General features: G+C 39.9%; 1 protein-coding gene across 2 annotated transcripts in view; it reads left to right on the top strand.

Annotated features, from left to right (window-relative positions):
* Nucleotides 1-1,020: 1,020 nt before the first annotated feature.
* LOC124153505 (open rectifier potassium channel protein 1) overlaps nt 1,021-26,941 on the top strand; it is a 144,856-nt gene continuing 118,935 nt past the window's right edge. For both annotated transcript variants that reach the window (XM_046526708.1, XM_046526709.1), the window contains exon 1: nt 1,021-3,085. In XM_046526708.1, coding sequence (XP_046382664.1) covers nt 2,944-3,085 — 142 coding nt within the window. In that variant the 5' untranslated portion in view covers nt 1,021-2,943. The remainder of the gene's footprint in view (nt 3,086-26,941) is intronic.

Below are 26,941 nucleotides of genomic sequence, written 5' to 3' on the forward strand. Positions count from 1 at the left end.
GCAAATTTCGTCGGGAGTAGAGATGGGGTGCGATGTGTGGGAATTGAGAAGACATACTGTGACAAAATTTTCATATTTTAGATGCCAGTTCATGTTGACAGAGTATGTCAGATTATCCGACCAGCTGAGCGGGAATGATGCATACTTTCAAGCTCGTTTTACACAAGGCACTTAATTTCATAACCTCAGGAAAATACGAACGCGCATTTCAAAATACATCGTTTAAAGTCGTAAAATTCTTGTAAGGATTCACAATTGTATGAACGTAAGGAGGCAAACATCTGATCTGATACCTAAATTATCCCATGCCCGACCGAGAAAAAGATGCAGCTCCAAGATGTGCCAGACATTTCCCATTAAAGCAGGATTAGAAAGTTAGCGAAAGAAGCATTAAGGAAAATTTTTGTCAACCGCCTTGAGGCCGTTTTTGCACGGGGCACGTCATTGCATAATCTGACGTTTGTACGAAGATGCAATCAAAATTGCGTCGTGTAAAGTATTGAATTGTTGGAACGCATGTGAGAATGCATGGATGCGGGACGGCAAAATCGCCCCTGCTACATTTCCCAGCTCGTATTCTCATTAACATTTTCAGTGATAGCCTCCGTAATGACGTGCCCCGTCTAAAACGGCTTTTACATAGTGCTAAGATATAAAATATGCATAGATAAAATGGACAGACTGGCCCCTTACATGTGCCGGAATTTACATTGTCGGCGTAGGAAAATTACCACTCTCCCGACTATGGAGTGGCGCCCGAACGCATTCAACTCCTCGATCCGCTACACAGAAATCGCGAGTGCACGTGAGAGGGCTGAGCGAAGGAGAGGGGAAGTTCGCTTAAGGAGGGGGGGGGGGGTTTCCTCCGATGGGATTTTGAATGGTGGGGGGAGGGAGATGGTAGGGGAGGCTGGAGGGGGCGGTCACGGAGGGGGGGGGGGGGGGAAGAAAGGCAATCCTCGACCCAACTCATGGTCCCTTCATCGAGTGGCGGACGAACCATCATTCCGCGATCGGCGGGTGAACGAGTAAGACGTAGGTTGCACAAGGGGCAAGTCTGGACGTGTGTTAACAGAGGTGCAGTACGTACCTCCATCGACGAAATACAGAAGAGAACAAGCTTGCCCCTTTCCACATTAACGCATCACCGCGGACTTTCATCAGCACCTCAAGCCCACCGGTTCGACTGCGCGTCGCTCGAGACCGGCCTCCAGCATTTAAATCGCCCCGTTTTCCGATTCTGCTTCGCAAATCCCCTCCCGCTCTGTCGTGACCGGCTTTTGGGAAAATAGTGGACTTCATCGGCGTCGCGTGTTGTTTTGAAAAGGCTTGTTGCGGAGGTGTAGTGTTCCTGCCAAGAACTGCAGAAGATAGTACACGAACCGAGCACCGATGTGAATAATCGTCTGTTTAACCCCAAGAACTTCGCTTATTCTCCATCAAGATTTCCTGTTTAAATTGCCCAGTTTAATTCTTGCTTTTACTTAACTCCCCCTCCAATATATAGCGAACGGACTCGTTGAAAAATAGTTGTCTGCGACTGTGGAACAAAGTGATTTGAAGAAGCGCGCTATGGGGGTGTAGTGTTCCGCTCTGTCTATGATATGCAATAGGTAATAGACATTCTTGCCACATATCAGAAGGCATTAGACTGAACCCCACTGTAGCCCACGAGTTTGACTACTCATTTGTGACAGTCCTTCGTATTGAAATTCACCGGTTTACGCATTTTTTAAAGGTTCAGCGAAAGAACCTAAGAAAAAACAAGGACTGCCTCTGCGTGTGATTTTAACTGACCTTTTTTCAATTTAGCGTGTTCATCCGGACTTGTACCGTTTTAGTGTCGGGTGGTTGCTTTATCAAAACAAGTGATTTTATGATAAAAGTGTGATCGTGTGAGCGACAGTGTAAGAGCATATGCAAAACATTACTGCGACATGGTGATACGGGAGTCCGGCTCTTTCGTTTCCCGCGGAACAGGGAGGATGGTCGCCGGCAAAGCTTCCAGGCAAGACGGGAAGAGCCTTTCATAGAGGAATCGGCTCCAGTTGATCCATTAACAGAAGTTTCTTGCTGTTTAAGGGTAAATAGACTGTATGCCCTGATGATTTCGCCGATTCCTATGCGACATAAAGTTTTATTTTAATCAGTCGAATCCGAAGTCAAGAATAAACTCGGAGACAGTTTCTCATCAAGCGTTCATGTCCCCGGAGCGAAATCAACAGGTGGCTGCCGGCATCGCGTGAGAATTTTCCTCGCAAGGAGACTTGTAAAAACGTAATCTTTCAATGACAGCATCGCAAACTCGGTGGACTTTTTAATGTTTTATTGCATTTGTCCCGCGTATGTGTACTTTTTTTATTCGAGTATCAACAAAGGATACGTATGTGATATTTCCATCCTCTTCATTACTTTTCCTCACTACTCGAATCGTAAGACGTGGCGTTAAATTTTTAGAGAACGGAATAGCAAACTTTTAGGACTTGAAAGTATTTTATCGGATCCATTCCGTGTACGTGAATGTTTGTGTGTTAATGAGTGTTTCTTTACTCGAGTTCTGCCCAGCTGGTGTGAAGAAATTTTTGTATTTTCAAACCTCCTTCTTCTGTCTCTAATTTGAGGTTGTCTCCGAGGTCTATTTATGGTCACCAGAGTAAAAGGGGAGGAGGGAAAGGTTAGTGGGTTTTACGGTTACGCTATCGGGAAGAAAGGTAACTCCGGTCCTTTATTTTTTTAGAGGTGTGTTGCGAGTGGTTGTGTTAGTGGGGTGTGTGTTCTTTTGTCGCCTACCCTCGCAGTCTTACCTAATAACTGCTCGAAGAAAAGGCTTGCAGACGTTTCGTCTGGAGTGCAAAGACGTTTTCCTTGTTCCTACTCTCGGGAGTCCCTCCGCTTTGTGTTTGGCAATCCTTTCCGCGTCCTTTTTGTGGGTCAGCTGTCAAGATGAGTCTGAAGGAATGGTTGGCGCTCCTCATCCTCTTCCTCACATACCTGCTGGTCGGCGGAGCGATATTCCTGCAGATAGAATCAGCGGAAGAACTGAAGGAGAGGAACAAGGAGCATGCGGACAGGCAGAAGCTGCAAGGTGAGACTATTCACAGCTATTTCGGAAGCCACCTCCGTCTTTAACCAATATCGATCAATACCAGAATAAGTCAGTGGCGTAACTTAGAATATGCTTGGGCTGGGGGGGGGGGGGGTTTACGGGGGGCGCGGTGCGACTACCCCAGGCAACGGGGGGTCGAGGGTTAGTCTCCTGATGATATTCAGTGACTCGTTTCACTGCCAAGGTGTTAATAAATGACAAGTATTTAACTCAACGCAGATGCAGTTGTCACATGTCAAAACTAGGCAATAGTTGTAAATATTTTTATTTCATTGGGCCTTTGGGGGGGTCTAACCTCTCATCCCCCCTATAGTTACGCCACTGGTGTAAGTAATGTGGGAATTGCATTGAAGTTCTGTGACGGGTATTTCGATTCCTCTTTCGTGATTGCTATCGCTTAGTTTTTGCTTTCTTATATTTCTCCTCAAGTCCTTAAGGCGTCTAAATGTTGCAGATGCATTCGCAGGATTTTCACCAAGATTTATGCTTGAGTCGGCTTTTGATTGGAGGGATAGGGTTGGTGTGGTGGCTAGAGTGTTGGTTTCCTATTCCTTGGGCCCTGGTTCAAATTGCGGGGTTGGCGAAGATTTATCCGAGACTGCTCTATCCTTACTTAGTCCTTTGTGGATGACCATTCAAGCACAGCACTCCATCCGTCGGATAGGACGTTTAAGCCCTTTGGCTCTTTTCGGCAGGCGGACTCAGGGATGCCGACTTACAAAAAATATCGGGGGGCCCAAACCTAGGATCTTGCCCCGGGAAATTGTATCTATAAGTAGTGAGTTTTTAGTTTTTTAAGCATTTAAGAAGAGTCACATGATAAACATTAGAACCCTGATAACTCGAATCTCGATATCTGGAACCTCCGGGGAAAATCAAAAAGCCTGGCACATCTTTTCCTCACACCCATAACGAATTCTTGAGGGGGCTCAGGCCTCCTCAAGCCCCATGGAGTCGGCACCACTGGGCGGACTCCGCCGACTGATTTCTCTCCATCCTTTCTTTCATAGCTGTCGGTCGCTTTTTCCAAATTCAGTACTGTACTTGACTGAGATATGCCTCGGCACGGTTGCTTGCAAGCGGCGGCAACCTCGAAATCATAATATAATTATTATAGTGTGATATTTCTCCAATTTAGAATACTTATTGATAGTTATAGCTCCGTATTTCTCGGTGTTGTGGTCATTTTTTTAATTAATTTTTTTTAGCCGAAGTTTCTAATTTTCTCAAATAAATGAAAGGTTTTATTCATTTCCGTATACCTTAATTTGCAATTTTTATTATGGATAATCGCTTGTAGCAATAAGAGGAAATTACAACATTGTGATTAATCCATTATAAACGCTTTACATTTCCACAAAAATATTGTGGCAGCAATTGATTTTAATTGCGAGAATCGGGTTTCCGCGAATTACTTGCCATCCTCAAGACAAGGCAGCCTTGACATTAACAATAGAATTGCCGAATACTAAATAGGGCGAATAAAGTTCTTTAGACATTTACTTAAGCCTCTTTTTGTTATAAAGAATGAACTATTATTCCCTATATTTCCATATAATATATAAATTTGTTTCTAATTAATTTAAATAATATTGAGGCCTTTTAATTTTTTAACGCTTCATTGAATTTTTCGTGCTCCAAAGAGTTGATGTTGTACCTCTACTCCTTAACGATTCTTTCACAGTGTTCACACAAATGTTATTAGTGTCGATTCTTGCTGATTGTGAACTCGAAGGTGAACCCCTATGGTTTTTGGCAAGTTAAGACTAATTGCGCTAAAATTAGTATTTTTTAAATCCTTGTGGTGGATGGGCTTGATTGTAGGTTCCGCTAAATATTAATGTTGCTAATGCGCCCTTTACGACAAACCTTAAGGTTAACAGAATTGTGTAAGCTAAAGAATTCATTAAAGATTATCAGGGAGGCATTGAAGTAGAGGAGGAGTCGATGCATGAGACGATTTGGATGTATTAGGTACTAGTCCAATTCCAAGATAAATGTATTACATCACCTTTAATTTATGATTCATTGTAGTAATATTGCGTATTTTTATTCCGCAAATATGTAATAAGCATAGGCGTTCAAAAAATATCTGGTGAGTTCCCTGTGTTATAAAAGTGCTTCTGGCCTTTTATTTCCAAATATTTATTAATTTTAAAAACCAAGGACGGTTGCACCATCTCCAAGGAATTACCAAGTTAAACATGATTAAGATCAATAAGCCAAAAAACGAAATTTTTCGTCGTTTTTTGTTTTGCCTCGCCACGTCGATAAGTAAAATTTTTACTGCCAGAGGGCAAATTGAAGGTCATCAGAAAATCGAATAGGGTCGTCCATTCTCTCATAAGTTTATAGTAAAAAAATGAGAGTTACCGCCCACTTTTCAAAAGTTGGTGACGTCTTTAGAGTTAATTTACTTGTTCATGGAGGGAAGAAGTCGCTCACATGGATATAAAAAGCAATAAACCGCGCTTAGCCACTTCGAGGAGGACATGGTTCGCTGAAAAAGGGTGACCCGCTCGTTATGAGGAGTTGACGTCATCTTTCCGGCGTCGATTTTTCGCCGAAAACAGCTTGGAACCTATCCGACGGATCGAAAAACGGAAAAAATAGAGTCGCTTTATTTTTCAAGGTAATATAAATCGGAAGTAAAAGATAAGCTGAACTAGCCAAATGCGAAAAAAATGGTGACTCAATGTAGTTAACAATTACCGGAATGTATTTTATTACTTTCTTGGCAAACTTCCTCTATTCCTCCACCGACGCGTCGTACTTTCCACCGAGTAATCTTCCTTTGGGCACCGCTGAATGAGGGGGAAGGGAATCTTAAGTAGTAGTAGGAGGGCAAAGAGTTTTTAGTGGCAAAATGAGGTCAACAATACACAGGTAGCTAATTTTTACGCTGGCACTCCGTTTGTGACTATGTAACTCAATATCCACGACCAGCTACCTTATCATAGTTATATCCTGATCTATAATGGTTGATAGATTCTTTAAGGGTTTTGAAACAGACTTAATTTTCATCTCCTCTGAATTTTTTAATTTAATAATTTATTTATTTATTCATTTTATAACTATGTACAAACAAGAAATAATGTTTATACAACAGTTTAAATTTTCAAATGTAAACAAACATTCTGGTCCCGCTAAGCCGAAATTGGCTTGTCAGCAGGTGCCAACTTAAGCATTACAATTTGTGTCTTGTAAAAATTACTAAATTAACAATTTCATTAACAAACAAATTAAACATTAAAAAAACATTCTTAATAGCAAATAAGCATATCATTATATAAAATACTCTTACATTCCATTATCAACAACCAGTCAATATCCATGTCTTAATTTTTCTTTTTACTTCACTCAACGATTTTAACTCTTTAAATTCTCTCTTCAAATTATTAAACAGTTTAGGTACAACAACTTTCAATTGCCTACAACCCTTTTGCGTATTACATCGCGGAATCTCATACTTTCCTAAAGCCCTAAATTAAAATTAAATTAAAATGAATAAGTCCAATTTTAATATAAAATTATCCATTGGTGGTGTGGGAGACTCAATACCAACGGAAAACCTGTAATTAATAAAACATTTTTAAGTTTTCCGTTTCAAATGACGGAGGGTGTTCGTGTCACGGCAGTTTTTAATCATGTTTTGTAGTTCATTATCGAATATATTACATACATTCGTAAAATTATTATTTTCATGCAAACACTTGGTGAATTTGTTTGCTAGAAAAAAATATGTAAAGGCTCAATCGGAGGAACTTATCTTGATTATTTACCAAACTGCCTCGCCATACCCCATCCGAACCTTACGTCCACTCCGCTCACGGTTCCTGATCTGCATTCGCATGCATCACGAGTAGGTATCCGTACTCGCTGTCACCATTCCCGGCAATGCCACGCTTTTTATGTTATTATCAACTTTCGTTATCTAAGATTCGTTGAAAGAGGTGAACGAGAAAGGTATGGTAAGACTTCAAGTATTTCATATGCGTTTTTATTCATAGGCCAGCCAACCGTGGGCCTGCTATTTGGGGTTGCAGCTTTGCTTTGGACCTGTTCGCATTGGGAATAATATTCGAAAGAAATTGAATTTTAACTTGGTACGACTCACCAAATGATAAATGTGCGTGCACTCTACCGAATGTTTTAAACTGTAAATATAAGTATTAATATCATGAACAGTTTATTTCTTGAGTTTCGGAAAATTTTTTTTCCCAACAATCCTTGCTAAGAAGGAAGTGAATTGCTGATAGTACGTGAGAATTTTGAATGTTTTGTTTAAAGGATGTTTCACGTATGTTTTCCAATATTTCATGATCAGTGCTGCACTATCGATTATCTTTTATAAATTGAAAGTCTAAAAAGTTAATTTTATTTGTCCACTTTCGTGGCAGAAAGAAATGGCTTGTGAAATAAAAACAATGGCATACATTTATTCTAATGGGAAACTTAGCAAAGTAACTCCTCCGTTATGGTATGATGAGAGCATGTAAGTGATGATGGTTAAATAGTTTTTTTGTAAATTCTTCGAATTACTAGTCATCACTGTGCGCAATCTCTTTCCAACTTTTTGAGTTAATTGGTTTGCCGACTAGTCAGAAATTATTTTCCCTGAAGTCAAAGAGGCGGCAGAATCCTCAATAACTTTTCTCATTTCTTTTTCGTAAAATGAAAAGGTATAGTTTTAGTAATATCGAGTATTTAGATCTCGTGTGAATGCCACGAAGGCATGCCCAATACTCAGTGGCGATTCTATTGTTTACATGCGCATGAATAACAAATGAATGTTTGCATAGCGCGCGGGGGCTTGCTGTTTCCGGGGTTATCTGATTGTTTTGTCAATATTTTGATTCCCACAAGAGGCATTTCTCATATTGGGCTGATGCAGAGGAGGAGATTGTGTCGGCAAACGGTAAATCCAGTAGTTGCATTGTTCTCCTTGCCTGACTCTGGGTAAGATTGCTTAGAAAACGAATGCCATAGAAGGAAATTGTGCCTCCGCTCGTATGCAGGATGGGGAGAGTTTTACTAGAGGGAAATTTTGGGTCTATTCCTACACTCCTGTGCATTATTATCATCAATCAATTACACATCATTTTCCGAAGCTGCCAAAACAGTCCAAATCTACCCCACCAAATATACATTACTACGGCTAAGATTATTATTCAATCAATGAGCTAATTAACCACGCGCGAGTACACATTCATTTTTTATTATTATTTTAAAGCCTTCGTAAATTGTCTTGTATATGGTGTTATTATAGAGATATTTTAGTATCTTCTATTTAAGGGATGAATTGAAGGTTAACTAAATTTTGTGTTGGAATATTTTTCTTGTTTAGTACCGTTTTTCTGGTTTATGCGAGTAAACGTATTCATTTAATCATTCATTTTATCAGTTATTCATTGATTTAACATGTATATAATCGCAGAAAATACACTATAAAGGTTCATTTTATGTTAATGTGAGGATATAGTTGTTGCATTATTTTAGATCATTGACGGATCGTTCATAAAAAAATGATACCTTGTTTAATCGACGTTGACTTCCGATTTATTGTGCCATATTAATAAGTTATCATGGAATAATGTGTTATAATATAACCAAGGAAGAGGAAATTTAAATTGGACTACTCATAATTTAGATTTGGTGTGCATTCGTATTGGGAGTGATTAAGAATTCATCCACTGGGGCGATTTTATTTATAGCGGTTCCTAATAGGTTTTACTGGTGGTACGTTTTCCAATGTTTTTCGTACACCTTCACTGAATTCTGACCACGTTGTCAGTTACATGAAAGTAACAGATAATTCTTTCATTGTGCATGCAATTTCATAGCTTCAGGGTAAATAAAAAAAATCCGCTTTGTGGACTGTAGTCAAGGAGTACAGTCCCTGTTTTTTTACCGAAGCGATTTATCTAATTTTTTCGGTTTTTATAGGAGGAAGCAAGGTCTGAATGCTTTTCTAATACTTGGAAAAATTAGTAGATAAAATCAAAATGGACTGAGTGCGTCATAATGTGGAATTTTGATGGTTTCATTCTCGCGAAAAGGTCTTTAAGTCTCAGTCACACTTGCTCATTTTCCTGACCTAGGTTACGACACTCCTAACTACCTCGTAAACAAGGCATTCCCGTGATAATGAACGGATACAATTTTTAAAACTTATCGAAACCTAGTTCGGGAAAGTAAAGAAGATTGGAAATGGCTAAAAGTTTTAATCTTGTGGCGAGAATGAAGATGGTAAATTATGCCAGGATTACTAAAACTCGTTGATAAACAGCAAAAAAATTATTTCAAGAAAATTTGGTGTGACAAAAATTAAGATGCCTAAAAAATCCAAGCGAAAGGATACTAAAGCTAACTCCTTTCTTCGTATCTCTTCGTTTGGATGTGGGTGGATTATACCGTTTGCGACCTTGCTTGCTCATTGACAACATTTGAGGAGGAGGAGGAGGAGGAGTCACTAATGACAAGTGATTGCGCGCCATAGGACGGAGGGAAAATGCTTGGTACATGTGTATATCGGTCGGTGCTAACTGGAAGAGTTGGGGCAGTTTCCTTTCCGTGCGTGCGTATGCATGATCTTCAGTCGTGTCTGAATTCCGTAATTTCGTTGCAAAGGTATTGGCTGAAACTAGGCTACATGCCGAATCAAGTCAAGGATTCTTTTATTCATAGCGTTGAAATCATTAGATTCGTCGGCACTCTGCAGATCTCCATTTCTCTCATTCTCAAGCTAGAGTTCCCTGTTCTATTCTCATCTTCCTTGTGGTTAAATCCGCCCCAAGTACTTTTCTTTGACTTTCGCCGGAATATATTTCCATCAATGTTTTCCTCGTATATATTTCTCTCGCAATTACTATCCCTAATAACATGGTCTATCAATCATCCTTCACAAACGAATGATACACCACATTTTCCTTTCTCCTTCTAGCTTACTTACAATGCTTACTCAGCGTTCTAACCCGAAGGTCAGTTTGCATAGGTAAGGTTAGAGCTCATCCCAGACGAAGATGCTTTCAAAATTCGGGAAGGAGAAGATTTGGTCGACGAACAGAAGCTGTTTTGCTTTGCTCGTCGACATGCTTAAGAATGGGCGCACATCACATGTGATCTGTGAAATAAATACGAAAAATTAGTCCGTCGATGATGGAAAGAGGGAGAGAGTCAGGAGGCAATTACATACCCATGTCTAAGGCGTATACTTGATAAATGGAGTACAACCCTAAATACGTTTTTCAAAACCGATATTTTCCATGGCGGTAGCTTTCCGGTAGGAGCTTCAACGGGATTGTAGATGTGTTGATTATTTGCATTTATTTATGGACACGATCTGATTAGCCTTGCTTTTCTGTTCGGCGTAGTATTTGATCTTGAATTGACTTACGTCTCACCGCAATGCTTAGTGAACAAAACAACAAATTTGCTCATGATCGGACGCCGTTTAAGAAGAAAAGACGACTGATTTGTCTGAAGATGATCGAGCTGTTGACTAACCAGTTGTACGCGAAAACATTTGAGTTTCTATGTTGATAAGAATTTGAGGAGTTTTGAAAAACATGTTCTAGGTTCACCATTTGTGGCAAAGGGAGCCATAAATCCTCCTGCTTCAGAGCGTGCGAAAACCTGAGGCTGTCACTGCGTGGAAGTTATGATTTTAGTATTTTTTCTCCCCAGTCAGTAAATATACGGAACAAAAATAAATTTTATAAAGTTTCGTTTTAGTCACATTAGACATCGCTTTTATCTCCGCATTCAATTCTCAAGCCTCTGAATGCCCTGGGCCCTCATGCACCGTAAGGATATTTTCCATTGTCTTTCATGAGGTTTCATCAACGTTTATTTTATTTTGGAAATCATAGTACAAATTTTTTACCTTTCACTATAATGTATTACAACAGGGGAAAGAAATCCTAACTAGCATTCCACCGGCAAAAAAGTACTCAAAAACACATATGGCGAATATAGTGTTACCCAAGGCGTGGCTTAATACCGCAGAAACGTCGACGGTGAGGAATCTGGTAGATAAAAAACAACTTGAGGCGTTCGAGACGTAGGTATCGAGGAGAATGGACAAATGAGGTGGATGGAAAGGAAAGGAATGAAGTACTCAATAAATGGATAAATCATGTAGGAAAACATAAAGTTTATCTTTAAAGATAAGTGATAAATTTGTAAATTCAACCAAAATAGTGGTTGGGTTGGAGGTAGAGTAGAGCTCACTCAAGACCAAGGCTCAGGGATTACGAATAACTCAGAGTCAGGGTAGGAGATAAAGCTTCATTCTCTAGGCAATCTTGCACCGCGAACATATATTTTAATGTCTTTCATTTCTTTTTCATTACATTTGTATTCTTAGATTATGATGAAAATAATATTGAAAATATTTCTTTGATGTTATTTTGCAGCAGATTATTTCCATTCATCCTTAACGATGGAGAATACGACAGTTTTGAATTAAAAAAAAGGACAGTGGTACTTTTAGATATCACAATATTTTAATGGCGTCCGATGGAAATCGTTTGACCTTTTACTTCCTCTAACCATGACCTTGTCCATCTTGTGATTGTGTTATCTTGTGTTTCCGGATTCTGAGTCGGACATCAAATGGAACATTTCCAATTGGAAATCAATGCGGGATTTCAATCCGGAAGCCCTTATGATGCGTTAATAATGTACCCTTACTGATCAAACTATTGCATGATGATGCATGAAATAAAGAACTCATTCCCGTGAAGTTCAGATGAAGACACGTCTGCTACATAGATGCTCCAGTTTTATAGAATATAATACGATACAATGGAAAGCTGCACGATTCCCCAATAACTACTAGAGCTTACTGTAAGATTAAACAGGCTTTTCATGAATTTTAGTGGGAGAATCAAGAGACTCGAAGACTACGCGTTACGCTTTAGATTTCTTGAGTAAATCAGCAAATATATCTTTCACTGTAACTTTAAGAACACCATCCTGAAACCCCACGCTGCAGCGTGCTGTACTCAGGTCCATCGAAGGCAATACTATAAGATAAATATTTTGCCGAGCGGATTTGCGCAGGAAAAATTCTGCCTCCCTCGGAAGGATAAAGGCCTTCAATATTTCCTGCGTTGAACTCAGACGCTCACATATTTTTTAATTCTAATGGGGATTGATTAAAGGCTGGTGTCTCAGCACTTTCTTCCACATACCAATGGAAGCGACTTGCGGGGTAGTATGGTAATATAGTACAGATAAAGCCGATTCACCTACTTTTGTTTGACCTCAGTAACTTTTTTCCTAGTATATTAATTGTTTAAACTTAAATGTGGAATAAGGCTTTCTCTATATGCCTTGCAAATTTGAACTCAATAATAACTGAAATGGTTCCACGGAAGACCACTTAGCCCCAATTCAAATAATTCGAATTTTACTCTCGTATTGCAAGTGTATACCCAAACTTATCTCAGTCGCCATGAGCTCAATTACGAAAATCAATAGAGGAAGCAAGAGGACTGCATAGAGGAGGCCTTATTCCATCCCACAGAAGGTTGATTTCTGTTGCCACTTCGGTCGCATTTAGGCTTAATAGGCTTTCAAAAATATCTGCGGCGCGGCGAAGAGTGCAGCGCGATTCCCTTTTTTTCCTATATTTTGCATCATAATGTTTGTCCTCACGAGGAATTGCACGGAAAAGTAATGAATAAGATACATCACATGATCATGTGTATAAACTTTGGTTGATACCCCTAATTATACCTTATTTTCAAGTTAAACTAGGATCACTTTGTCGGTCAGCGACACTTGTGACGACTTTTATAAACCCAGTTATGCGAGCGGTGGGCGACTACGCAATTATAGGCCGGCCAGAGGATCCTCTTCTATAATATTAGTGAGAGAAAGAATCATTGATGCTTTGGTTTTTGTGTCGAGCTTGGGCGCATTTTAATCGTGCTTAAATAGCTCTGCAGCGCGTTGACGAATGAAGATAAATTTCAGTTAGCAGTGTTGATAATAATCTTCCTCTCCGTGAAATTCGGATTACCTTGTCCATCAGCGAATCGAGTAGTGAGATTTTTTTAACCCATTTTAATTCGCAATGGGTGACAGCGTATCTTTAGCCCAAACGGAGAATCTTTCCTTTGGTTATATATCTATTGCAATACTCGTGGGTCTAATACTAAACCGACCACTTTGAGCCCCCTCCCCCATTCCTCTATAAAGTTCAATTTGCGTCGGAGATAAGGCTGAGTTTCATTTCCTCGTCCTTGAGGATGGAGTCGTCAGGCGAGGCGTTTCCTTCAGGGACACTTGTCTTTAGGTTTGGCTGCTGTGCAATTGAGGTGGGGAGTCATGCCTTATCTCAATATTACGTTGCGTGCCTCCGTCTCGCCGTGACAGTGAGCAAACACGCCTTCCCTTTGCGAGGAACTAGTGCCCGGAGTCTGGGAAGAGATGGAGAAAGAGGTAACATCATTTCCCTCCATCTTTTCCCCGTAACCGGTATCGGTGAACTTGCTGGCAATCCGAACTGTTTTGCTCTCTTATTGCATAAGCTTCGGAGCCAGTGTTACATCTTTCGTAATCCGTGCACGGATGACAGTTCTTTCTCGTCTAAAGTTGCTTACTTTTGCTGTAAATGGTCTCAATGCGTGATTCAGAACAAATAACAAAAAAACTGAACGGCTGAGAAAATTCCCTGCTACTTGCTATTTATTTGTTCAAGTATTCTACCGGTTAATTTAGGTTTTCATGAATCATTTGAGAGTTCATTCGGCCGTGTCTCATCCCTTGATGGACTTCCCTCTTTTTATCACACTCGGCTTCTTGCTTTTCATTCTATCTATAAAATCTTATTCTCTTTCTCATTTTACTACTCCTGCAAAGCATTCATCTCAAGCACAGTTTTTAGCTTTCCCGCCCCGCTCAGTACTTGCTCCATCCATTCCCGACTGTGACCTCAAAAGCGGACTTTTTTTTAGCTAAGAAGTGGAAAATTTGCATACATGTCATGAAATAATTTTGCATGACGTTCCGAATGGGTTTTATTGCTGTAAATTTACAACAACATTATACATGGGGTCATAGTCGAAAAACTTCGTGACAAAACTGAAATTGGATTATTGCGATAAATTACTAACATTTACTTCTTGTTATACTAAATTGATCCAGTTATGAAGAAAAATGACACGATATTATATTGAGGTTATCTTTCTTTCATTTGATGGCTATGTAAGACTTTATTTTACTAATAACAATAGCTGCGCAATAAAGTGGCAGGCTCTTTTCAGTCATTTTTTTTATATATTGGTCCGTAGAAATGAGTAGTTGGCGCCGCTAGGCCGCTCTAAGTAACTTATAGTATGGCACTGAACAAACCTTTGAAATTGTAAAATAAATGAAAACAACGCGTTTCCATCGTAGTTACTAGTAGCGTATTACCATCGGTGGTGTGATATATTCCAAATGTTGACAGTCGTAAATTTTATGCATTTATTTTTACCCCTGTCAAGAGGCGTCAGTCCGTCCCGTTGAAGCTTAATTTTTGTTCCCACCTTCGATGCCCTTTTGTCTGTTTTAAAACATTCCTATCTCGATGCTGAGGTGAGAGCGATCCATTTTATTCTTAGAATTTACTATAATGTATTTAAAATCATGACGAATAGCATTGAAAATTTATGAAAGTGATAGATCACATAATCACGAATATATATAAATTCAATTTAGGCCTAATTATGACTAATTCCTCTGTAAAATTTTAGCCCTCCAGCAGAGCGAGTGGCGACTTTTCTAAACCCATTAAAGACACGCTGGGCAGAATCCGCGAATATTACAATAGAGGATCATCAAGTTGGCCTCTGAATGTTTTATCACCCACCGCGCATTTAAATGGGTTGACAAAAGTCGCCACACGAGTGCTGACGGAAAAATTGGTCCGAATTTCACGGGACAATTGGGTATAATCATGAGGAAAGCTTTGAAAATTTAATAATGTGATAGATCACATAATGACGGATACATATAAATTCGGTTTAGGCCTAATTATGGCTTATTATCGAAATTTATACAAATAATGATGTGATCTATCAAATTAATTACTTTTAAATTCTATCACTCGCAGTAAAAAACCTTATACTGCAAAACATTGGAAAAAAGTGGAAAGCATTGCACTCATCACCGCGCCGTGAATATTTTTGAAAACCGATTAAAATTCGACCGAAGTGGCAACCGAAATCAGCCATCTTAGGGATGGAATTGGGCTTCCTCAATGCATTCCCCTAGGCGGTAACACATTGAGAGGCAGACTGGAGAATACTCTGTTGAAATATTCAAGAATTTTATGTCGAGCACTATCGGGGCGTGTTTCGCCTAGCCGTAAAAGCTCTCCATGCCAGGGATTGTGTTGTCGGCCTGACTCTTGGGATCGACAACATGCGTCGGACGTGTCGTTTTGCACCAGCGATTTTTACTACTCTCACAATTCTCGGAAACTCCTTGTTGGATTCCCAGTGGAATGAACGGGCGAGGAATCTGCGGCCTTAACGAAGGGATTGGCCAATTAGATCAGCCAGGCGAGATAGCACTCTCACTGCGCAGCCATATCTCCAGCGAACTTGCTGCCACCGTAGCGGCTCGGAAGGGAAGAGCCGCTGACCTCAGCAGCAGCTGCTTGGGGGAAGGCGGAAATTCAGTTTCGCTGAATGATTATTGCGTCTGGTGTTACGTGGATTCTTTTAAAGGGTTCCTATCAACCGGAAATTCCCAGAAAACCCGGGCAAAACCAGGAATTCAAGCGAACCGATCACGAATTTTACATAAGATGATCCTCGAGTTGGCCTCGAAATGTGCTGTCTCCCTCCATGCATTTAAATTGGTTTACAAAAGTCTACTCTCGCGTATCTAGCGGACAAAATGATCCGAGTTTCACGGGAAAATATGTGTAATTAAAGGGTGTTAACAAAAATTTATGTACATGATGATAGGATCTATCAACTTCACAAAAGCTTTATGCTATTCCTCGCAATTACAAACTTTGTATTGCAAGATATTGGAAAAAGTGGATCGCTTTGCACTCATTACCGCGCCGTTGACATTTATGTAAACCGATTATAATTCGATCGAAGTGGAAACAGAAATCAGCCTCGAATGGGATGGAATTTGGCCTTTTCTTTGGAGTCCGCTTTTTAACCGATAATAAACTGAGAAGAATCCGGGGAGTTTGCTTGGGAATCTAGAGTTTACTACCGTTTGCACTATTTCATCGATGAAGGATTTTACTTTCGATTTATGTGAGCTTGTGGTGGTCTATTTATTAGGGTATTGGGCTGCTGATCTAATTGTTCAAGGCTGAAGACTTGTGTAGACCCCCAAATTCTAATTCTAATTCCTGGGAGTGCGAGGTGGCTTTGCACATTGGATGCACTGAGAGCAGTGGCGGCTTGCCCATAAGGACTCTCGGACGCCGCCCCTCCCAAATATTTTAAAAAGTAAAAAAAAAATTAATATCCATTAATTTATAATTATACATCTAATTAATCAGAGTGTTTTTTCAGTCGCATACATCGAAAGTGTAGGAAAAACACGAAAAGAAATAGCGCGAGAAGTTCGTATTTGTAGCCGTGGGGCGCTGGCCAGAACGTCCCAATCCATCCCCATGCAGTTATATGGAGAGTGGTAGTGGTGGGGGCCGCTGGTGCTATGACGCGTCTAACGTTGTGTCTTATGGAAGTCTTGGGACGTCGTCCGAGAATGCGCAGAGCGACGTGTGAGTTGACATCGCTGCGCAGGCCGGCGGGCGTATAATCTGGCGTCTACTTGGTACTGCCACAGAAAAGGGACGTACGGAATCAGAATGGTCACTGTACTGGGTGTAGCTATACGATTTTAATTTTTAATTACTGGTAGGTATTGCTACAGAAAATAAATTATCTCATTATGCTTGCGTTTTTGGGTGTTTGAATTCCGGAGCACATAAAATCCAACCAGTTAAAGGCCGTATTGACGTAGGAAAACTATTCTCGAGTATTTGCCACAGTTCTGTTATGATTACGAATTTCAAGAACCTTGGGGAAACTAATATTATAATATTTAGGCCTTAACAATGTATTCATATCTTCCCGATGGTTAGAAATGCGGAACCTATTTTTCAGATGAATTTATCAAAAGGCCTGCAGTATTGGGAAAAATCAGTTAACATTCCCCACTGATTTATAATTTAAGAAATAGGTGCGTGCGTGATAGGGTGAAGGATTGAACATGATTTAACCCGTAAAACGTGACTTTAAATAGAGTTATTCAATGAATGCCAAGAAGTGCCGCGTACAATGCACCTTTTGTGTGTAGATTCATCATTTTTCTAGCCGTCCTTGTTCTATTAGTTCATGTTCACCTAATTCCTCAGCGGCAGAGCGGTAGCTGTCTGACGGAAAATGTCCACTTGGGTCTGATTTAAGTGGCTTCAAAGAGTTCATATCATGGTGCGGAGATCCTTACAGCTCCCATCTGTGGCTCAGAGTCGTCTTCTTTTACTATCTAGAATTTATTTTCTATTATATCATGGCAATTATTTCGAAGACATGGTTATTCCAAGTGCGACCCGTTGGCGTTTCGTGTGTTTACCACATATGAATCTTAGACTCAAGGAGATGGTCCGTGACGTCTTCTGTTTGCTTGTATGCCTTTGCTGACCTTAATTCGTCCCTCAGCTGAATCAGCATTAGTGGACCACGACTTCTATCTCCCTTGAGCCGTCCTTATAGTATGATAGTAACGGCAAGACTCTCGGAAAGAACGGAGTGAAATGAGTTCAGACATCATTTTCGAGGAGTTAACTGTGTGTAATTGCCGATTAAGAAGTTTCTTAGTGCTGTGTGTACATTCAAGAAGACAATTTTAATTAATCAACAGTGCTCGTTTTTGATTTAGGGAAATATAGGGAACAATTGTCCCAATTCTGTGTCCAGCCACCTTGTTCTTTTTGATCGTATTTTTCGTCGGCCTATTTTGTGTCGTCCCTTGTTTATTATAGACTAGTACCTTTGCCATGTGTTCAATCGGAAAGAAATTGTTGTCCGGCGCTGGTTTACGCGTAATTGATCACTTTGCTGGACAAAAGGAAAGAAGGATGGACTTCTGCAATATAACTAAAGGAATGTGAGTATTTCAGATTTTGTTAAAATTGTGTGTTTAATTATTGATTTTAAATCATATTGTATTCAAGAAGCAACGCGAACACCTCAATCAAAGTTTACATCTGCCATAGCAAAGCGCGTGCATTCTAGTAGTGTTTGTTGCCTAGTGGAAGTCAGTGACACTCCCCTCCCTCCTCAGGTGTTAAAAGTGTCATTGCTACATAAATCATTGCAAATATTGTATAGATTTGACAAATAATGCATTATGATTGCAAAACGAACAACAGAAGTGAATTGCGGGCATATTCGCACAAAGAATGTAGGCGCTAAAACCGAAAGTTACGTATTTTCGTCTGTATTTGCAAAATATCGCAGCAAATATATTTTTATCCTTCAAGATCATTGATCAGTATAATCGAGAGTCCGGACTACGCCGATCCGTATGACCGAGAGTCTTCTGCATTAAGTATTTATTAATCAAGCATTATTAGGAAAACTAGGTATTTTTGTTGAAAAAAACGGAACATATGGCATCACAAAATCTAATTCCTAGATTGTCGTAAAAACTTAATAAAATACACGAAATATTAAAAAATTATGACCCCCGGTGAAGTGCGCCCCCCCTAGCATTTGACTCACGAGCCGCCACTGACTGAGAGTAAAGTGATGTGGCTAATGTCGTTCACACAATGCTATTTGAGGATTAGTTACCATGTAATTACTCCGACGGTGAAGCTTGAATTAGCTGATGAGCGAGCAATCACGCACTCCTCTCCTTTCCACTTATTTGCCTGACGTCCAAAGCCTACCGCCTCAGTATGCATCAGCAGATAACAGAATTGTTGCAAAATGCAAAATTTAACATTTGTACTCCCATGAGATGATTTTACTGAAACCAAACAAGCCATACTCACAAAACGATTTTGATAATAATATATAGATTGAAAGTAGTTCGAAATTTCAATTCAATAACGAATATAATACTTGTTAAACTTTGAATGTCATAGGACCAATATTGAATACTATAGCGTACAATAAGCGGGCTCCTGTAATGATTCCTGTGAATTAGAATGCAGGCACTGAATTCGCATCGGAAGATGAAGGTAAATGTGAGTGGTTATTTCTTCTTCGGAAGGGTTAGAATTCTTTCCCTCTGGATTAATTTACATGGTGCGTCACTCACTCAGCGATTCAAACCGAAGGCCGGTTTGGATAGGTGAGGGTTGAGCTCACCCCGAACTAAGCTTCAGGCGAGTGAATTCCACACATTCAGGGTAAGGAAGCTAGTTCCTATCTCTGGGTCACCTCGCAATTCGAGGATTATTTTTGGGGTGTCCTTATATTTTACCCGGTAAACGAACCCAGCATTTAAAGATCAGCAAACTAGCGCTCTATCCACTAGCCTTTCACGTATCACATGTTGCATTTTAACTGAAAATTCCCAAAGATTCGGGGAAAAATCGATAATTCAAGTGGCTTGGTGATCGACTGTGAAAAATGCGAGATTTTTTCTAGGAAATTCTATATTACGCTAGTTTATCCATAAATGATTTTACTTGCAATCAATGTAAGCGTGTGGTAGTGTATTGATTAGGGCTTTGGGATGCTGATGGAAGGATCCAAGGTTGAATCCTTCGGACACACACATCGTAGTATAATTTAGATCTATTCTTAAGTATCTACTTTGCTCAATAATGTCCATAGCTTTTGGATATTAGGCAGCCATCTTGAGCGCTCAGTTTAAAATTACTATGTGGTGTTTTCACCACCTATCCGGAGAGTGCTTGAGTCCGAGAATCGCTCATCGTACGAAATAACAGTGAAGCATTGTAACTTAAATCTATGGTTCAGCAATATTGAATTTTTGGAAATGGTAATCCTACATCGGTAGGAAATGGTTTTTGGCGTCTCTTTTCGGAGGGATTGTTTGTAAATTCGTGATGAATCAATAACCTGTTGTACTCCACACGTATTTTATACAGTAACCGTTCAAGGTTTTGGCAACCATACGTTTTCAAGTGAAAAAGTGTAAAATCTGCAGCTATGTATAATCCTACCAAACAAGAAGCCAGGTCCTTTTATTCAATTATTGTCAGACGTGACCGATAATTTAATCTTTGTATTTAATTTTTATGTTGCACGAAACCGGGACACTTCTTCTTGGCGTCCTGGCGATGTCCCGGTGTTGGTATTCACTTTGATTGCTCGCATGCTTGCCATGTCTCCTAAATATGAAATTTTCATGAATGGTGGCCTTTCTCTGAAGGACCTTAAGAAGTTGCAGCGGGAAATTAGGCCAAAAGCCTTCGTTTAACGTCTGAATCTTGATTTTGTATCTATGATAGCAAATCCATTTGAGGTTAAGTGCAGGATATATCCTCTGTTAGGCAGCCAGAACCACGGTCATAAACATGCGACGCCCTGTTATAGAGACGTTTGGAACGTGATGTGTTATCCAATCGACGACAATTATTTCCACCAATGATGTGATATAATTGCTGCCGAAGATTAGTTCGCTTTATGTTGTTGAAAAGAGATGTCAAAGAAACCTTTCCATGGCAAACTTGTTTCGTAAGTGAAACCTTTTCTTTAATCCTTCTAACGAATGACTCTTTACTGTCAGCATTGGAGTCTTAGTTCCTTAATCAAATAGAACCATAACCGAAGGTCTATCCGTATCATCATTATCTCGTTTTTCAGTTTCGACTCAAGCTGCCAGAATTTTATTCGAAAATCGTAGTTAATGTCCGCAAATGGACACTTAGTCTTTTTATGTTGATAGAGTAGTTTCCTTATGTATTTCATCAAAATGATGGTTTCACAGCGCTCTATTACATTTCTGCACTCCCATAAAAACTTACCAACAAGTATTAAAAAAACGCGTAGTAACAAAATTTTACAATAAAATCAAATTAAAATTTTTCTTATAGAAACATAACGAATAAATATTCAAATGAAATGGACTTAGAACTTTTAAATAAAATTTTTTGTAATATTAGTACAGAATTTGAGTCGTCTATTTTTGAATACACAAAGTCGCATTAGCACTCCTATTTTGTGGACATTCCGTATTTCAAAGTGTTTGAAATATCTTCATATTTCACTTCACTTTAAATAGTGTGTACCCTATAGTTTCGGTAGAGGTGAGAAAAAGTGTTAATTATACATTAATAAAATGTTATCGCAACATTGGGAAGTTACATCGTGAAAATTTGCTCCCAAGAATAGCATTCATTTATAATAGTATGAACTTCGTTAAAACTTTCGCGGGTACTCGTCATGTTGAATAAAAACTTTTGGGCTATGTCGCCGTGACAATTTTTGGATGGCTCCAACGTTTCCCGACCGATGCTGGTCGCTTTACCGACCATTAATTCGCCTATAAATGAATTTTATATTCAGCGCATATGTACTAAACGTTTTGAATGTTGGAAACTATGATTCTTACTGTACGGTAAGGTGAATACTGTCAATTCAAAGTGGTTATTTTTAAAAGCATTAATCGATGAATGGGCCAATAAATATGGGACTGGTTGCAGGAAATCGAAGAAAATTCATCATGGCGATTCACTACTGACTTCTGCATGCGGTTTGTAAGTTCAGTCTAACAATATGCAGCCTCGTGCTGTTTGCATTGTGACGTTTGCCGTAACGGAGCCCGTGAATCTAATTAACAGCGAGTAATGCGTTCCAGATTCCGATGAAAGCGCCGCCGTGGCCTTCGATTTCATGCGATGCCAATAGTAAAAGTGTTTGCCGTCAGCAGGACTAAAAGTATTACAAAGCCATGCATCGGGGATAATTATGAGTGGAATACATGTGTAATGATATTTGTTGATGAATTTATGCATGAAAAAGGCAATTGTAGAGTTTAATTTTTCTCAGATATGGTTGTTACTAATTCAGGGCCGAACTAGCAGTTTTGCCAGGGGGCAAAGATCAGTTTGATCCTCCTTCCCTATCCCACCCCCTCTCTCCCTTACCCCACTACTAAAATGCATTGTATCGTAAGCTATTTTTTGAGATGTGGTAGTTGAAGTTACACACCGTATGTTTTGCGATTAAGTAGTTTCATTAATACTATTGTTTAATAATTTCTGAGTTAATATTTTTGATAAATAATTTAATTAGGAAAAAATAAATAACTTGTAAAATTCGAAATGTGGTGCTACCGAAGAATGATGAAGATAAAATGGATTGATTGTTTAAGTAACGAGGAAGTGCAAAGAAGTGGGGGAGAAAAGAGAAGCCTCCTAAAAACCTTATGCAGAAGAAAATTTAGTTGGCCACACATTGAGGCACGACGGCTTGCTAAAGACTATCGATGAAGGACTAGTGGAAGGGAAGAAGGGCAAGGGACGGCCCCGAATGAGTTACATAGGACAGGTTATAAAGGACGTAAAAGAGAAGAAACACGCCACTGTAAAAAGGCTAGCGGATAGGAGACATAAATTGAGAGCTTCGTACTGTGTATAATGTGGAGAGCTGTACACAGTGTATAATGACACTAAAATCATTTGAAATCTAATGTGAGAAACAGAATTTTATAGATTAATATCGCGAAATTATCGCTATCTCACGATGGACAATTAAAAGAGATCTCATGCGTGACGACATAATCATACCTGTCGGATGTTTTCAATAAGGAGAGGCGACGAGCGCGATTCAAAAGTAAATGTTTCATTCACATGCCGCTCCAGAGTCAGCTTGCCACTTGCCGATCGGAGTGGATTTTGTAGCCGGGATAATAGTTCTCGAGTGTTAATTGGCGTGTGACTTGAGCGCTCCTGGAATTACAGAAATAGTGCGTCAATGAGTTCACTTAGCGTCCGTGTGGCAAGATATTGTCGGAGGGAGAGATGGGAAAATGCCGGTAGCGCGTTCGAATCCGTCCGCCCTCGGCTGGGGTCGACGATAGTCTCTTCGATTGCTGTGGAATAGCGGGAGTTGTGGAGGGCACTCGGGTTTTGAATGGAACAAGCTCAATGCGTTTGAATATCGATACTGCCGGACGTAATTTTTAGGACATCTAATTTATCTCTGGCGTGGTGCTAAAAGAGCCAATGTCAAAACCGCTTTGCCAAACCAAACCAAACCAAAAATGCAACTTTTCAGGAAAGCAGTCTGAAGTTTCGATGTAAAATTTTACCTGACTTTAAGCCGAAGATAAAAAATGTCACCTTCTTGGAGTTTTCAGTATTGTTATCACCTTAAATCCCTTCCACAATTTTTTTAAATATCTTTTTGTTTTTCGCAGATTAATTCTTTTTAGTGCCTAATAATGTGTTGTTACGAAGGCCCAAAAACTGCTACAACTTTTCCCTAGAGATTGGTCATTTTTACACTACGTAGGTAGTTCCCAATATTTAAAGTGTTATGGAAGATAATTACAAAAGTGTGTATGTTTGACATAGGCCCTTTCAGCACCAAGCCACAGATATAAATTGCACGTTCATATGCCTGATTTATAAAACACTCACGATTTAACCTAGAGGCCAATTTGGATTGGTGAGGGTAAAGCTCACCCAAAACCGAGCCACTAGGTGTGTGAATGTTTTAGAATTAGGGTATGGGGCTTAGCTCCTTTCCCTGGGCCTGATCTCACTCCTAGGATTTTGTTTTCTGGTTGTCCGAGGGCTTCACACGGGATATAAACCTGGTGCCCCATACGAAGCCGAGCGCTCTCTCCCCTGGGCTACCGCGCTCCTCAATATATCATGTGCACAGTAAATATTTATTTTTACAGTCATTCAGTAGCAGTGGCGGATTCTGAGAAGGGAATGTGCGGCATGCAATTTATACTCGATATTTCCGTGAACTCCCGCACCCCCGCTACTGCCGGGAGGTTGCCCCTCAGGTCCTCGATCTAGTTCACCCTTGTTGCTATCCTGGATTCGTCATTGCTCATTAATGAATGATTAGAGGATATTTGGTTTTTGTGCGGTCGGTTTAGTGTAGAATTGCTGGAAAATAACTTGCTATTTCAGGGTAGCCATTCTTGTGTAAAACGTGGAAAGTCAAGTCATTTCACAATTATGCTGGGAAAGTAATAGTGTCAAATAAAATGGAATCAAGTATCGAAAAATCTTATCCGCTTTAAAGGACAAATGGCGATTTTTCTTCGTCCTTGTATCCATTGATAAATAATTTTTACGTTCTGGTTATGCTTATTCATTTGTAAATTAATGGTTGTTCCACTAAATGACCATTTTATCCCCTTAAATGTTTAATATTTGGTAAAGAAATATTATCAATCTGACCTGATAATTTTAAAAAGGTTTTTGAAACGGAAAAATTCTAAGTCGGTGAATTTTAATAACATGGTTTGTTGGGTTGGTTGGCGTCTGATCTGGTCAAACTTCTTATCAGATGACCAAAGGGTTCAAATTCTCGGTGTGCACGATGCGACAATTAATATTTTCTGGTATAATTTAATTTTTATTCTGGTATAATATAATTTAATTTTTAATATTTTCTCTCTGCGCCGCACCGGGGGTCCCACAGTTTTCAAATCACCATTAATCTGTGTGAAAAATTCACAGAAAAAAATCATTCGCCTTGATTGTGATTCGAACCCGGGTCCCTCGACTTCCGGCCGAATGCTTTAGCCAGTTAAGCTACCGAGGCGTGGCTCAAGTCAAGGCGAATGATTTTTTCTGCGTGAATTTTCGCACAATTTGTGCATTGCGGGTGACTCCCGTAAAGTTATCACCGTGGCTAGTACAGGTATACTTGAATTCACCAATCACCTGATTGCCGGGCTCCCATCGGTGGCTTTCTCTGGTAAGAGTCGCGTCGACTCGAGATTACCCTTCTATTACGACGACAGAATGGCTAATACTGCCTTCATGACCAATAACGTTCCAAATTAATACACTAGCGACCCGCACGGACGCACAAATAATAACATAATAACAAAACAAGTGAGTGGCTCCCTCCTGAGAGACTCCCTCTGCGATCCATGGCGCGAACACCCAGTAAAGGTTTGGACACAAAACGTACGTAAACAAATATCTTGTATGGTGCGTGGTGACCCAGGGAGAGGAATTGACCCCAATTCTGTAAACTATGAAATCCACACGTGTGTGAATCAGTCCGGGGGGATCTCTACCCTCACCTATACAAAAGTTAGCTATCTTAAACAGACTAAAATATTGGTGGCCATTATTTGAAAGAAAACCATAAATTATCGACATTTGGAGTCGGCCATGGGCTGGATGTAATTTGGAATAAGTGCTTTGGTGCTAAACGCGGTTTAGATTCTAGATCATGCAATTAATTTGACGACCCTGACCTTTCCGGAAATACCTGCAGCGGAAGGTCTGAGAACTCTATCCTCACCTATCCAAACAAACCTTCGGGTTGATTCCCTGCAAAGATGGGCAAGAGAGACAACTATGACCTATTTTGAAGGTTCCAAGTTCTATTTACAAAGATCGTTCATCATCGACAACCAAGAACGCAAAGTGAGCGCCAAATACGGTCCATAGCAAAATTTGTCGAAGGTCTAGGTAACCCAGGGAATGGAACTTACCCTTCGCCTGTGAATGAGTGGAAATCAAACACCCGTGATTTAGTCCGGGTGAGCTCTACGGTCACCTATCCAAACCAACCTCCGGGTTGAATCCTGAGTTAGGAAGTGATATGAACGATCTTTTTGACTTTATTTCTCGGCGCTAACTCCTTTTAAAAGCAATTGTTATCGAATTTAGGATTTAATTATTTACCGCGAAATTATTCGGTTGAAGTTTTATAAGGATTTCCTACGCTTAAAATATTTAGAAAGCACCACGATGAACGAGTCGACTTCAGGGTGAGCGAATGGAATTGGTATGAGAAAAATCATGCATCTCAACCGTCGTAATTTAAGCCCTCTAATTCATTTTTCTTGCCTCGAGTCGTTCATGGAAACTTAGCTGCTGTACAAATATTTAACCCGGTGAAAATCCCGAGAACGCCATCAGATTAGTTATCGACGTTTGAGGCTGGATGCATCTTAAGCAAAGTGCTCGTGAGTTGAGATTTAGCATACAGATCATAACAATCGGTTAAGATGAGTTTTCTGGGGCCATGTCGCAGGTAGTCTGGTATCGGGCGTGGTACACCCCCCGAAGGGTCACTAATCCTCAACCCTTTCCTCGAGTCTCTCGCCCTCGCTGGCGCCTCTCCTCGACCCTCCCGAAAACTGACCGCTCTGATTACAATTTTAACTTTTGCGACTTCAAAATTCAACGAAAAATGACTGAAGCTGTGTCGCAACAGGTTAGCCATTGGGCGCCATGTATTTGGGCAGCCAGAATCTGGGCAGTTAACCTGAAGGGAGCATCACTTGGGGCATCATTACGCAGGTGCTGCCGTCTTCTGAGCACTAGGCCAATGAAAAACAAGAGAAATGTAGAATGACTTGAACAAATGATGAACAGAACGCACATGAGTCATTTATAGTTGCAAATAGACCTAATTTAACTGTATATAAACGCTGTTATATTTACATGGGGCCAAAATTATTTCATCTACTGCCCGCAAGAATTAAAAAAAATAAAACCACAGATGTCATGTTGAGACTTGCTAAAGACTGGCTCTTCTCACAAGAAAAAGTCGAAAATTTATTTTGATGTTATTTACATAAAACACTAATGTATCATGTACTGCATTATTATGTTTTGGCATACATTTTGTTAATTGATGGTGGCTCAATTCAGGTCCTATGACCTTCGAG

This window comes from Ischnura elegans, chromosome 2 (assembly GCF_921293095.1).
Source record: "Ischnura elegans chromosome 2, ioIscEleg1.1, whole genome shotgun sequence".
In the NCBI taxonomy this organism is placed as follows: domain Eukaryota; kingdom Metazoa; phylum Arthropoda; class Insecta; order Odonata; family Coenagrionidae; genus Ischnura; species Ischnura elegans.